Genomic DNA, 11,977 nt, shown 5'->3' on the forward strand with positions numbered 1-11,977 from the left:
ATTAATGACTGGAATCTTCATTTATCAGATTATCATCTGCAGCTAAAAGAAAGACCTTCAGTGTTTTTGCGAGTCGACGGAAACGAGACTGGAAAGTTACAAAAAATGTTGGTGTTTTTGTTTTGACGATGGAAGTTCCAGTTGTGGTTGGTGGTGGGCAGGGACGCCTAATCAACCTTTGCTGTCGGCGTCTTTACGCTCGAGTAATGATTGAGTGGAAATTAAAATAATTAAAGTTGGATATGTTCGACATGAAGAGAAATCTGTGATGAGGAAGAGAACATCAGCTGTTCTTAACCCACTCTCCTTTGTATATTTATTTTCCTCTCTGTCTTTCCTGGTGGCGATATTTACCAAACGTCCGCTCAAAGGCCCAGCCTGTCCACAGGTCTGGATCAGATTTACTCGGGGCTGAGCGCTCTGGTTAGAGGAGTGGGCGCTGGAGAGGGAATGTCTGAACAAAACGTCCTCGTTCAGCGGTTCTGGGATATTTGAGATGGAGGGGTTGGGGATTTCCCTACAGGACATATCTCTCTTTATTCTTGTATAAATTTGTTGCCTCAACTGGAGTCAAAGCACCTTAGGTCAAACGGTTTAGTACTACAGTGAATCGTACTGACATGTTACTCTTCATCTTTTCCCCTCTGCCCTCCTTTCTTGTCACGTATCTGCCCTTTCATACCTTGTTGATCTCCCTCCATCTCTCTCCTCCTCCTCCTCAATCTCTCTTTGGCTGTTTTGTCATACGCCTCCCCTTGAACCACATTCTCCCTCCAGTCATCCGCCTCCGCTGAAGGAACAGGGTGGCCCCTGCGTCCCTCAGCAAGCTCTGTCCCCAGCCCAGCTGCCCGAAGAGGCCGAGTGTCTGACGGTGCCCAAGTACAAGAGGGACCTGGTGCAGAAGCTGAAGATCCTGCGGCAGGAACTTTCTCAGCAGCAGCCCCAGGCCGGCCACTGCCGCATCGAGGTCTGCCGTGAAGAGATATTTGAGGTAAAAGAAACAAAAATGACATTTTCACACTTACGTAGAGGATGACATTTTCACACACCAACATGTTAACAATGCTCTTTCTAGAAGACTTCAAGAGGAGCACAAACACTACCTCTCTTCATGTTTGTAGATTATGAACCTCTCTGATCCCCAAAAAGGTATTTGTTTGAAAGACGACCTTAAATTTCTGATATGCTTTAAACTATAAAAGGAAACATTGGGTTGACTGTTGAATGAATGCAAACGCAGAATTTTCCTAGACTTTTTCTATAATGTGTATTGACCATGGGTTCAATGAATTTACCATCTGGCATTCACAAAAGCATCACATGCTGACATGCAAACTGAACACGTCCATGAAAACAATAGCAGAATGCTCACAAACCCAGATCTTTGCATTTAACAGGCATTCTTTCACCCCGTTTACGATGTGCACCAGAAAAGGGCCCAGGGCAGCACAGAACCACGACTCATAACCGCTTTATGATTTCCAGGGAAAAGCAGAACAGACAGGCCAAAACGGCACAAAAGAAACACGATTTCTCTGTTCCCTTTCTTCTCCTACTCTGTCTCTCTTTTTCTTGCTCTCCCAATCATTTGTGCTACCAAAGCGAGGCATTCTTTCTGGATGATTGCAGCAGCTAAAGAGATGGGGGAGAGGGGAGGGTGGGAGGAAAAGGAGCTAAGGCAGCAGTGGCAAGTATTCGATGCCAGACATAACTTCATCACTACAAGTTGAGCAATGAAAAATATGACTTCATCCCCCTTCGACGTGACAGCTGTGGAAGGGGAACGTTAAGTGCGAAAACCAGCCCTGCAGATCCACTTGGGGTTTTCGTGCAGGAACCAGCGCTACAGATCACCGCTGGCAGTGTGTGCATGTACTTAAGATGGTTCTGGTTCTCGTCTCTTATCTACATGTGTTCTGTGCCACAAGTTGACATATAATTAATTCAAATGAAATGTTTCGCTCCGTGTACGTTCATCGATGATTTCATGGAGGCTTTCAATGTTTAGAGAAGTCACTCTATATGTCGCAAGCTGCTTTTTTGAAAAGAAGACTCTAAAGGGCTCGTTAAAGTCACCAACTCTAGCGAGAAAGTCTCTAAAATGGCAACACTGGTTAGCGAGGTCCCTCAAATTATATTGGAGTCATGTTTTGAGATAGTAAATCTCTTGTTCATACTGCATTGTAATACATTTGCTGTGTGTTGAATTGTAGGAGTCGTACCGGCAGGTGATGAAGATGCGTCCAAAGGATCTCTGGAAAAGACTGATGATCAAATTCCGAGGAGAAGAGGGACTGGACTATGGCGGGGTAGCAAGGTATTTAGTCACATGTTTATTTTTATGTGGTTTTAAATGTCAGTGAACCTTTTTTTTTTTTTAAATGCTCGTTTAAAGTACATTGTTTCACAGTCGATCGGTGGTTGTGTGTTAGGGAATGGTTATACCTGCTGTCTCACGAGATGCTGAACCCCTACTACGGCCTGTTCCAGTACTCCAGAGATGACATCTACACTCTACAGATTAACCCCGACTCTGCTGTCAACCCGGTACCAATTATTTTGTTTTATAGGCGTATAAAACTGAGTAAGACATGTGACGATAATGTACCAGCCAGTCATCGGATGCAGACAGAAATGGGACATTTATTAGTACACTGGTGCTGTTTTGATGTCTAAACTAGGATAACATGAAATAAAGAGAGATTTTATGAGAGATTTATTGTTATGGTTAGAGTTTCATAATGATTTATTGAGCTAAATGGATTTTTTAAAGGAGCAATGGCTCTCCTCTCCTGTATGCAACTCTTAGGTCCTGGCATTGCGTAAAAACTGAAGCTGTGTAATCTGAATCTGATATAGTGCTAAAAAAATGATATGATATGAATGACAGCCTTCATAACAACATCCCTGTTTTAATGTGCAGGAGCACCTGTCGTACTTCCACTTCGTGGGTCGCATCATGGGCATGGCGGTGTTCCACGGCCACTACATCGACGGAGGCTTCACTCTGCCCTTCTACAAGCAGCTGTTGGGGAAACCGATCACGCTGGACGATATGGAGTCTGTCGACCCGGACCTCCACAACAGCCTCGTCTGGATCCTGTAAGACTTTTTTTGGATTCTAGGCAACTCATTCTTTTTCTAAATTCTCTCACTGGAAACCCAAAGTTGGAGGAAACACATATGGAAGTGATACTGCTGTGATGATATTTTGTAGATTTGTAAATTCATTCAGAAAGCGGTTGCTTGCAGGTGTTTCATGTCATAACAGGAAAGAAATTCATACATATATACATACAAAGCACAGGGACTTCTACTTAAGATGCACACACAAGCTGGACCACTCTGTCATCGAATGACTGTGGCGCCCTCTTCTGCCAGTGAAGCTAATGACATCTGATCTCAAAACTATACTTCCTTGCTGGTTTAGGTGTTCTCCTGCATGTTTTGACATTCTATAAACACAGTGGTTGAGTTGCAGATTACTGATGTGTCATTTTGTTGGACCGAGCCCGAAAAATGAAATTAAGAGAAATCATTTCTGCAGAAGCTGAGAGCCGATTGTTATTGCTGCATACCGTCTCTCTCTAACCTAACCCCCCCCCTCTTCAGGGACAATGACATCACCGGCGTCCTGGACCATACTTTCTGTGTCGAGCACAATGCCTACGGAGAAATCATCCAACATGAGCTCAAGCCCAATGGCAAGAGTGTCCCAGTCACAGAGGACACCAAGAAGGAGTATGTCAGGTGAGCAGGTTCAGTTTCAGCCCACACAGCACCGTCGCGACAGTAATTCAGTGGCATGGGGATGAATCTGTATTTCACTAAACTGACGCACTCCCTCGGTGTTTCCCCCACTCACTCCTCTCTCGTGTTCTCTGCAGGTTGTATGTGAGCTGGCGTTTCCTGCATGGCATCGAGGCTCAGTTTCTGGCTCTGCAGAAAGGCTTCAATGAGGTTATTCCTCAACACCTGCTCAAATCCTTCGATGAGAAAGAACTGGAGGTACAAGACGAACAACATCTATTATTTCTTCCAAGATACAGTTATTACCTGAGGTACACTTGTCTTAAGTTTCTATCCCCCTCTTTACCTTCAGCTGATAGTGTGTGGCCTGGGAAAGATTGACATCTCTGACTGGAAGTCCAACACCCGTCTGAAGCACTGCACCGCCGAGAGCAACATCGTCAAGTGGTTTTGGAAAGCCGTGGAGACGTTTGACGAGGAGAGGAGGGCCCGGCTGCTGCAGTTTGTTACCGGCTCATCCAGAGTCCCACTGCAAGGCTTCAAGGCTTTACAGGGTACTTATCTGTCTCTGTGTATGAGGACGTGTCTCTGTGTATGAGGACGTGTCTCTGTGTATGAGGACGTGTCTCTTAGCTGGCTGGCTCCTTAAGGTTTTCTCAATCTTAGCTTTAGAGAGTTGAGGTCCCGCCCTACTTCTGGTTTAGCTTCTGTTCCACCAGCTTTCACTTCTCACAGAAGGATTCTTTCACAATTAAAAAAAAAAAACATAATTTTCTGTCTATATTCTAAAATAGACGGGTATCTTTTATATCTTTGTCTTGGAAAGCCTGCAGTGGACAAGGCTGCTAGGACACGGTGTCGCACTCTTTGTGGTGGAGTTCCCTGCTGTCATTACGGTTGTTATTGAATCATTCCTCGTTCAGCTTGAACGAACCTTACACTTCACTTTAATTCAATGTATTTTGATTTAACTAATGAAAGTGACTCTGGTGCATTCAGTGTACACAAGGAGCATATGTTTGAGCAGCAAAAGAAACCCTCTGATGAAACAACGGTCCGTCCTTGGCTGATGCAGCAGAGGCTAGATTAAAGAGGTTTGTTAGTCAGGGCTTTGTTAGTGGAGATGATGGTGGGTAACTTAACACTGCAAGTTGATGCTGAACTACACCTGATGTGTCCTGTTTGTGTTTTGACTGCAGGTGCTGCAGGGCCCAGACTCTTCACCATTCATCAGATCGATGCAAACGCCAACAACCTGCCCAAAGCCCATACCTGGTGTGTGTCACATACATCTGCAGGCACAAAACCAATACCCCTCTGTCTCTCACAGCTTCATTCACATGATTCTCATTCTTTCTCTCTTCTCTCCAGCTTCAACCGGATTGACATTCCGCCCTACGAGAGCTACGAAAAGCTATACGACAAGCTGCTGACTGCGATCGAGGAGACCTGTGGCTTCGCAGTGGAATGAGAGACGCGTTGGAGAGTGTGTGTGTGTGTGTGTGTGTGTGTGTGTGAGACTGTGTGCAGGACTCTGATGGACTATTATTGTCACTGCGACGCACCGACAGGCTCACTCGGAGTCTGCAGTCTTCCTCTTCTCTCACCACATTCTTCCCTGATCGATGTCTTGTTTGAACAGCTGCTGGAGAGTCCTCCCGTGTCATTTCGTTTGTATTCATTTGTTTGTTTGGGTTTAGTTTTGGTGTAGTTGGTGTGAAATACGGAGAGCAAAGTACCAGCTCTTCAGTTAAGAGCGGCTGCATTTCTTTTCACCAGCTGTGAGTCGTGTTGTGAGTGAGCAGGTTGTTTTTGACGGCTCCTTCTGCATTCGGAAAACGAAGCGGCACCGCCCGGTCATCTCACTTTGAATCTTGTCAGATCAGGAAGTAGTTTATCAACTTACAGTTTAACGTCTTACAAAAGTGTTTTCCCAAATTGTCCCTAGGCATCTGAGAGCAGTGAGTCACTATGTTGTTTTGCAATTTAAACTGATTGAATTGTTCCTTGTCATGCTACTGAATCTTTAACACTGCAGATAGCCATATCTTGCCCGTATTAGCCATCTTAACCTCAACCAATACACCTTCCAATCCTCATGGCGGCAGAGTTGGTGTGCTTTTATTTTGTAGTAGCGCCACAAATTCATCCTACCTCGGTGTAATTCTTTGATATTTGAAGGGTTTCATTCCAAAATGGTGTGTATTGATCGCCAAATCAGATTCAGAATACTTTTTTTATTTATTTTTTTTTTTTTTTTGGTAACGATGCTTGATAATTAGTCAGATTTTATTACCAGCAGTAATTTTGTAACTGCAAAATCATATCATTGAAATTGTCATGTGGGTCTGATGTTTTGGGGTCGAGCTCATGGTGGGTTGTTAAAAACGATGGAGTGTGTGAAACTTATTTTTCTACCAGTAATCACTGCAGTGTGGCCATAAACGTGTTTCTGCATGCTTAAACATTCGTGTGCGAGGAAGTTAAACAGTTTATAGATGAGTTCCCCATCATCTCTACGAGCACAGTGTCTCGTATTTAAAGCTGCACAGATGATTGAACCTCACTTTTCGAGCCTGGTTCGTCTTCCTTTTCTCTCACATTTGTCTCCGGCATTTACAAGTATGCATGTTTTTCTTTATTTCTTTTCTTTTATCCAACTCAGAATAACCCAGCACACCTCCTGTCAGATCATATGTTAAAGGGGCACATCTGTCCAGATGGGACCAGGCTTGATGAGGAGCTGTTCAAGGCAGGCGTCTATCTTCAGTCCCATCCTCAGTTTAAAAAGGCAGAAGTATCTTTCTCTCTCCTGTGTCACTTTAGAGCACTTTATAAACTGAGCAGCGATGGCGGGAGTGATTTAGGCGGGAGTGTTGGATTGAAATTTATCATTTAATTTGCTATGTGACTTCATTAGAAATACACGGAGTAGAAAGTATCTATACACCTGTCATCTTTGAGTGTATATGTACAAATGCATAGCTATTTTAGATATGGTTGCTTTTCCTTTCTGTTCGATTTAAATGCAAGCATGTTGGTGTCTGTCACGGACCTCTTTGCATTCTCAGGTGAAGTTTTGTTTTTTGTTTTACATTTATTAGGCTCGTGTGTGTGACGAGAGGTAAATCTGGTTCGAATGAAAACTATATTTCAAAGGCTCTGTCTTTCAACCCATGATGGAGCCTGAAGGTTGGCAGTTCAAAGTGATATTTTCTTTTGGTCAATCGCTTTCACTTATTCACACACACACACACACACACCTTCATAGGAGGACATGAATGGCCATATTTGCTGCTCTGGAGGTCTGTGTCGCTGCTTATTTCCAAACTGCAATGACAACAATGGTATTTCATTTGCACATGAGCGGTCTGTTTGCAACATGAATTTTTTTTAAAGCGACTGAATGCTGATGGTGGCCTCAAACCTTTAGAGCTGCAAATGTTGGCGTTTGAGTGCTGCTGAGCTGCTGGGTGCTACACGGTGAAACTGTTCAACCAAAATGAAAAGTCCCCAAAAACAAGTGAGGAGCAGCGCCATCACCACAGCCTCCAACCAAAGAGAACCTCTGCATGACTGGACGCTGAAGATATGAAGCCTATTTATTTGCATAATTATTACTCTTTGAACACTTTATTAAATTGGAAAAATCTGTTAAAATTTTTTTTTTTTTAAATATATGTATACTGCCTGCATTTGCTTGTAACCATGAACAGTTTGTTAGCTGATACTCAGTTTTTTATTTTGTAGTGATCATGAGACAAAACGGAGAAACACAACATGAAACTGTCGTCTTTGTACAGTTTAATAGGATTTATTTGATTTTACCTTTTTAATTACCGGACTCGGAGGCAGAAAAGAAATGCATTCTACAGTTTATTTTTTTTACACATTATGCATACTTGGGCTCAAAGTTATAATCAGACACTTCCTTCTATTTACCGAATAGTTAATGGACTGATCAAGTTTTTTTTTTTTTTTATGTAGATAACACTCATACATATACACATGTTCTTGATATGCACACATGTATGTTTGTCCAGTGCACACAGTCCACTTCTGCTCTTTTTAACTTTTTGTTGGCACCATGTTTTCTGGCTGGTTCAGTCTTCAGTGCAAACGTTTTGGGGGTTGAGCGCTTCCAGCTGGGGGAGATCCCACTTTCCCCCAGTAAAGCAGCAACATTGGTCAGACATTTTCAAAAATGTAGCAGGTTGTGAAAAAGTGAAGGAGGAATAAAAAAAAAAAAGGTAAAGCGTTAACTTTTTCAAGCTTTGAACATCTGCGACAGGAAGAGATTTGTGTCTAGCCTGATCTGATGAATCTGAATAGACTGAGAGCCAGTTCTGACTTTTAATTGGTTACAAACCAGAAAAAGCTGTGTAATGTTCAACTCTCTCCCCACAGTTTAAGTACAAATTAGTGTGTGTGTGTGTGAGAATGACTTTATTAAATTCAGTACAAAACAGTAAAAAGAATCGTTTTGTCTTTTTTAAACTGCACCATGTTTTATTTCTTTTGATTTCCTATCTGTTTTTGTATTTATACTGTATGTGTTCATAGTTTTTCACATCAGCTGCTCTGTGAGCGTGTAACTGACACCTCTACAATAAAGAAGCAAAGCAATAAACTTCTTGTACCCTTGCAGAAAGCTGAGCAATAAAACTATGCTGTTTGGACCTCACAGCATTATGTTTTATAGAACCATGTGTTGTACTGTCGTCTTTTGTGCTGAAAGTTTAAAAGACTAAAAAGTAAGTGAGTCGTTGAATCTACAACACATTTTATAGGATCGTCATATTTTTTTGTTTGTACTTTTGTAATGTAAGCAGCAACAATAGCTGTCAGATAAATGTAAAGTATTACAGTTTCTCCCTCTGAATGTAGCGGAGTAGAAGTATTTAATGGCATGAAATGGAAATACACAAGTAAAACAGGAGTAGCCTTGCCTCAAAAACTAGGCTACAGAACAAGTAGGTTTGTTTTTTTACTAATATTCACCTTTCCTGAAAATGGCCATTTGAATAGTTAATGCTGGATTGTATGTGTTTTGAGAGACATGCTGGCAGAAATTCAAAGGAAAGTGGTTTTGTCCAGGAGATGTGATGCAGGGATGTGATTTCGATGCCAGGACTGTTGGCTGGATCTGTTCCTTCACTCTCAGTGTTATCAGATCCACCAGCTTCTGGTTCTGCCACTGGAAGGAGGGAAATGAATCGCGTCTTGTTTTCCTAGGTTTGTCACAGCTACTTAATCACAGGTTTCAGGTTCTTGTAACGTTGTGTTTTAGAAGAATGAACATATAACAGCATTCATTGTTGGTGTATTTCTGTCAATTGACTAATTAATCATCTCATTTTTTAATCTCTACAAATAAACCATTGACGATGATACAACATAAATTTGAAAGGTGCCATCCTGCATGATGAAAAAGTTATTTTAGTTTAGGTGACGTCATGTTAAATGTATTTACGGTAACATTTTTATGTAGACCAATAATTCAAACCCAGTGTTGATTTTTCCTCATAAAATAATATGATTGTGAATTGATTATAACAATAAAAAACCGTGACTGGTCCCAAATACATGTTTTGTTTACATCTGCGGGAGACAGGTGACGGGTTCCTGCAGCACCGGAAGTGACGTCAGTACGCTGTGAATAACAAACATGGTGGATAAAGCCTCCGACAAGTCGGTTATTGAGAACTCTTCCGGTAACAGAAGGAGGATCGGTGGAAGGCCAGCGAGCAAAAAAGAGAAAGTGACAAAACACGACAATAACCATCCGTTTAGCAAATACGTGGCAACAAGTTAAGAAACAATGTGGGATTAAAACAGAGTCCAACATGGCTTTATACTACTGGACATGTAGGTTAGCTCTGTGTCGTTGTAACTGACTGAAATGTAAACTAACGCTAACGGAACACATCGTGGAAACGTGTTATCAGTCATATCCTGTTATGTGTCCATAAACCCGCTCGTTAGTTCACTGACTCTGGTTGTAACGTGTCATGTTCGGACCAGGAGCTCTTCTACTGAAACCTGGTGAGACACAAGCCATGTGTGTACACGTGTTTTCAATTTAGTACCACTGGTACAATGTAACTAAGGACAAGTACTACCCAAGTATTTTACTCGTGTACATTTTTGGGTACTTTACACTTATAACTCCACTACATCTCAAAGGGGAAATATTGTACTTTTTACTCCAGCAACGTTACATTTATTTGACTACATTTAAAGTTGTACATACCATTGTGCATGGTGAGTACTTTTCATTTTGGTACTTGAGGTATATTTTGATGCTAAAACTTTTATTTTAATACATTTTTGAATGCAGGACTATTTCTTGTAACAGAGTATTTCTACACTGTGGTTGTACTGCTTTTACTTCAGTAAAATATCAGAGTACTTCTTCCACTCTCTCTATGGTGCCAACACTTTATTTAATTACGTAGTGAAGACCTTCTTTCTTATTTGACGAAGTAGAAAGTATTTTTGAACTACAATGTAATGATGAATATCAGTATGACGTGGTTAATCCCACAACCTGCTGATATACATGCACGTGAAGGTGTAATGTAATGTGTAGCCTCGTTTTAATTTGTCTGTTTAGTGAAAGTGTGCATCACGAAACCCAGTTGATGATGAGTTCACCAAATGAAGTTGAGCGGGAAACTTGCGAAAATGGAAAGGTAAATGTGACTCAGAAAATGAATGCCTATCTTTGGTCTTTCTGTCAAATAAAGGAAACAAATTCTAAAAAAAAGTGAACTTTCAAATTTAAACAATATGCATACTTAATGTATGCTGTAATGCTGTAATAAAACCCACAAAAAAACTATTTTAGCTGGCTGTGGGACACAAACATTTAATTTACTCTTTTTATGATAATATAATAATATAAGTTAAGTGTTTTTGATTTTATTTGTGAAGCTGTAGTGTCCGAATGTGCTATATAAATGAAATTGTGTTGCTTGTTTTGGGTTGTGCTGACGTGTTGTTGCTTTTTTTCCTGTTCTTAAGGAGTCCGGGATTAAAGATGCTGCGTGTCAACAACCAAAGAGTCAAGACGAGTGGAAGACGACCAACCGGTCAGAAAATACAGGTGAGTCACCTTCACTTGAGCAAAGTCCTTCTCCCGCAAAATAACCTAAAGAGTGTAAGCACATTTTTAACATGTAAAGTAATACGTTTAAAATGGATCCACACCCAGATATTCAGGAAGAATTCATCACCTCGTTAAGCGTGGGAGACGGACGCTACCTGGTGGATTTGGGGAGGTATGCCGGTTATTAATACCAATAACGATTCAAATTGAGTTATTTGTTAAAAATTGACATGGCAGCCATGTCCTCATGAAGATTTCCTGAGTTGATACTCTTAACAGAACCCGAAAAATAGGCTTGCTGCTACTCCTACGCCTCTTTTCTGACTCCCTCAGCTCGTCGGAGTTCATCGTTGATGAAGAGTGCATCCTTCAGCTGTTCAAGTCATGCCGGGAATGCAGCAGACAATGTACGGTTAGGAAACGTGTCAAAGGGCTGAAGCTTGTGGTGAACCAGGCGTGCTGCTTCTGCGAAAGCCGCTGTAAGTGGACTAACCTGCCGGACGATGATGACGATGGCGATTTGCAGATCAATGGAAAAGATGCAGCACATGGACAGACCAACTCAGCCAAGCAGTAATCCTCGTAGAGCAGTGTGGGACAGTGGCTGTGTACTGAGATCATGTTGCAGCAGCAATATGTTGTTAGTGGACTAAGCAGCTCGACTTCTTGTTGTCACACGTCGGTGGAGTTTGGCTGTTATTCTTTGGACTGTCGTGAAGCGGTCCTCAACTTCCGTGTACGCTTTTACCATTTTTATTTCCACATCAGATTCAAGTGAGAGGTCTGTTAACCTGCACACCACAGCTAAGTGAGACAACTTGATTTGAATTGGCAGGTAAGACCGTTCGAGTGAGCCGAGGTAGAGATGGTTCCGTGAGAGGAGATGGACGTTTCAAATGTATTCTTACTTCAAGAGGTCATTCATCTTTTGTGCAGATATGTATTTCCAGAAAACAAGCAGCTGCTCAAACAATTGTCAAATGTTCAAGCAACATTGAACATTGTTTTAATGCCTCATCCTATTCATTGTGAGTTGTTAAACTCAAGACCCCATATGTATTCTGTCTGGGTAATGCATGTTCATGCCCAACGTAAAATGCTATCTGTGCAGGTAGA

The 11,977-nt window shown here is 41.7% G+C and overlaps 2 protein-coding genes across 2 annotated transcripts in view; both read left to right on the forward strand.

Annotated features, from left to right (window-relative positions):
* The window catches only part of LOC306784704 (E3 ubiquitin-protein ligase SMURF2-like), a 50,936-nt gene extending 42,499 nt beyond the window's left edge, over nucleotides 1-8,437 (forward strand). The window contains exons 12-20 of the mRNA XM_079278795.1: nucleotides 778-991; nucleotides 2,214-2,317; nucleotides 2,433-2,547; nucleotides 2,924-3,102; nucleotides 3,613-3,750; nucleotides 3,888-4,008; nucleotides 4,103-4,304; nucleotides 4,950-5,025; nucleotides 5,122-8,437. Coding sequence (XP_079134921.1) covers nucleotides 778-991; nucleotides 2,214-2,317; nucleotides 2,433-2,547; nucleotides 2,924-3,102; nucleotides 3,613-3,750; nucleotides 3,888-4,008; nucleotides 4,103-4,304; nucleotides 4,950-5,025; nucleotides 5,122-5,221 — 1,249 coding nt within the window. The 3' untranslated portion in view covers nucleotides 5,222-8,437. The remainder of the gene's footprint in view (nucleotides 1-777; nucleotides 992-2,213; nucleotides 2,318-2,432; nucleotides 2,548-2,923; nucleotides 3,103-3,612; nucleotides 3,751-3,887; nucleotides 4,009-4,102; nucleotides 4,305-4,949; nucleotides 5,026-5,121) is intronic.
* A 1,001-nt stretch (nucleotides 8,438-9,438) lies between these two features.
* Nucleotides 9,439-11,438, forward strand: LOC306784276 (uncharacterized protein; the record flags this gene model as incomplete). The annotated part of the gene is made up of 5 exons (XM_079278179.1): nucleotides 9,439-9,795; nucleotides 10,367-10,445; nucleotides 10,777-10,858; nucleotides 10,967-11,033; nucleotides 11,195-11,438. Exons 2-5 carry the CDS (start codon nucleotides 10,395-10,397, stop codon nucleotides 11,436-11,438), a joined length of 444 nt encoding a protein of 147 aa, XP_079134305.1. The 5' UTR covers nucleotides 9,439-9,795; nucleotides 10,367-10,394.
* Between the last annotated feature and the right edge of the window lie 539 nt (nucleotides 11,439-11,977).

This window comes from Melanostigma gelatinosum, assembly GCF_949748355.1.
Source record: "Melanostigma gelatinosum genome assembly, chromosome: 11".
NCBI classification, from domain to species: Eukaryota; Metazoa; Chordata; class Actinopteri; order Perciformes; family Zoarcidae; genus Melanostigma; species Melanostigma gelatinosum.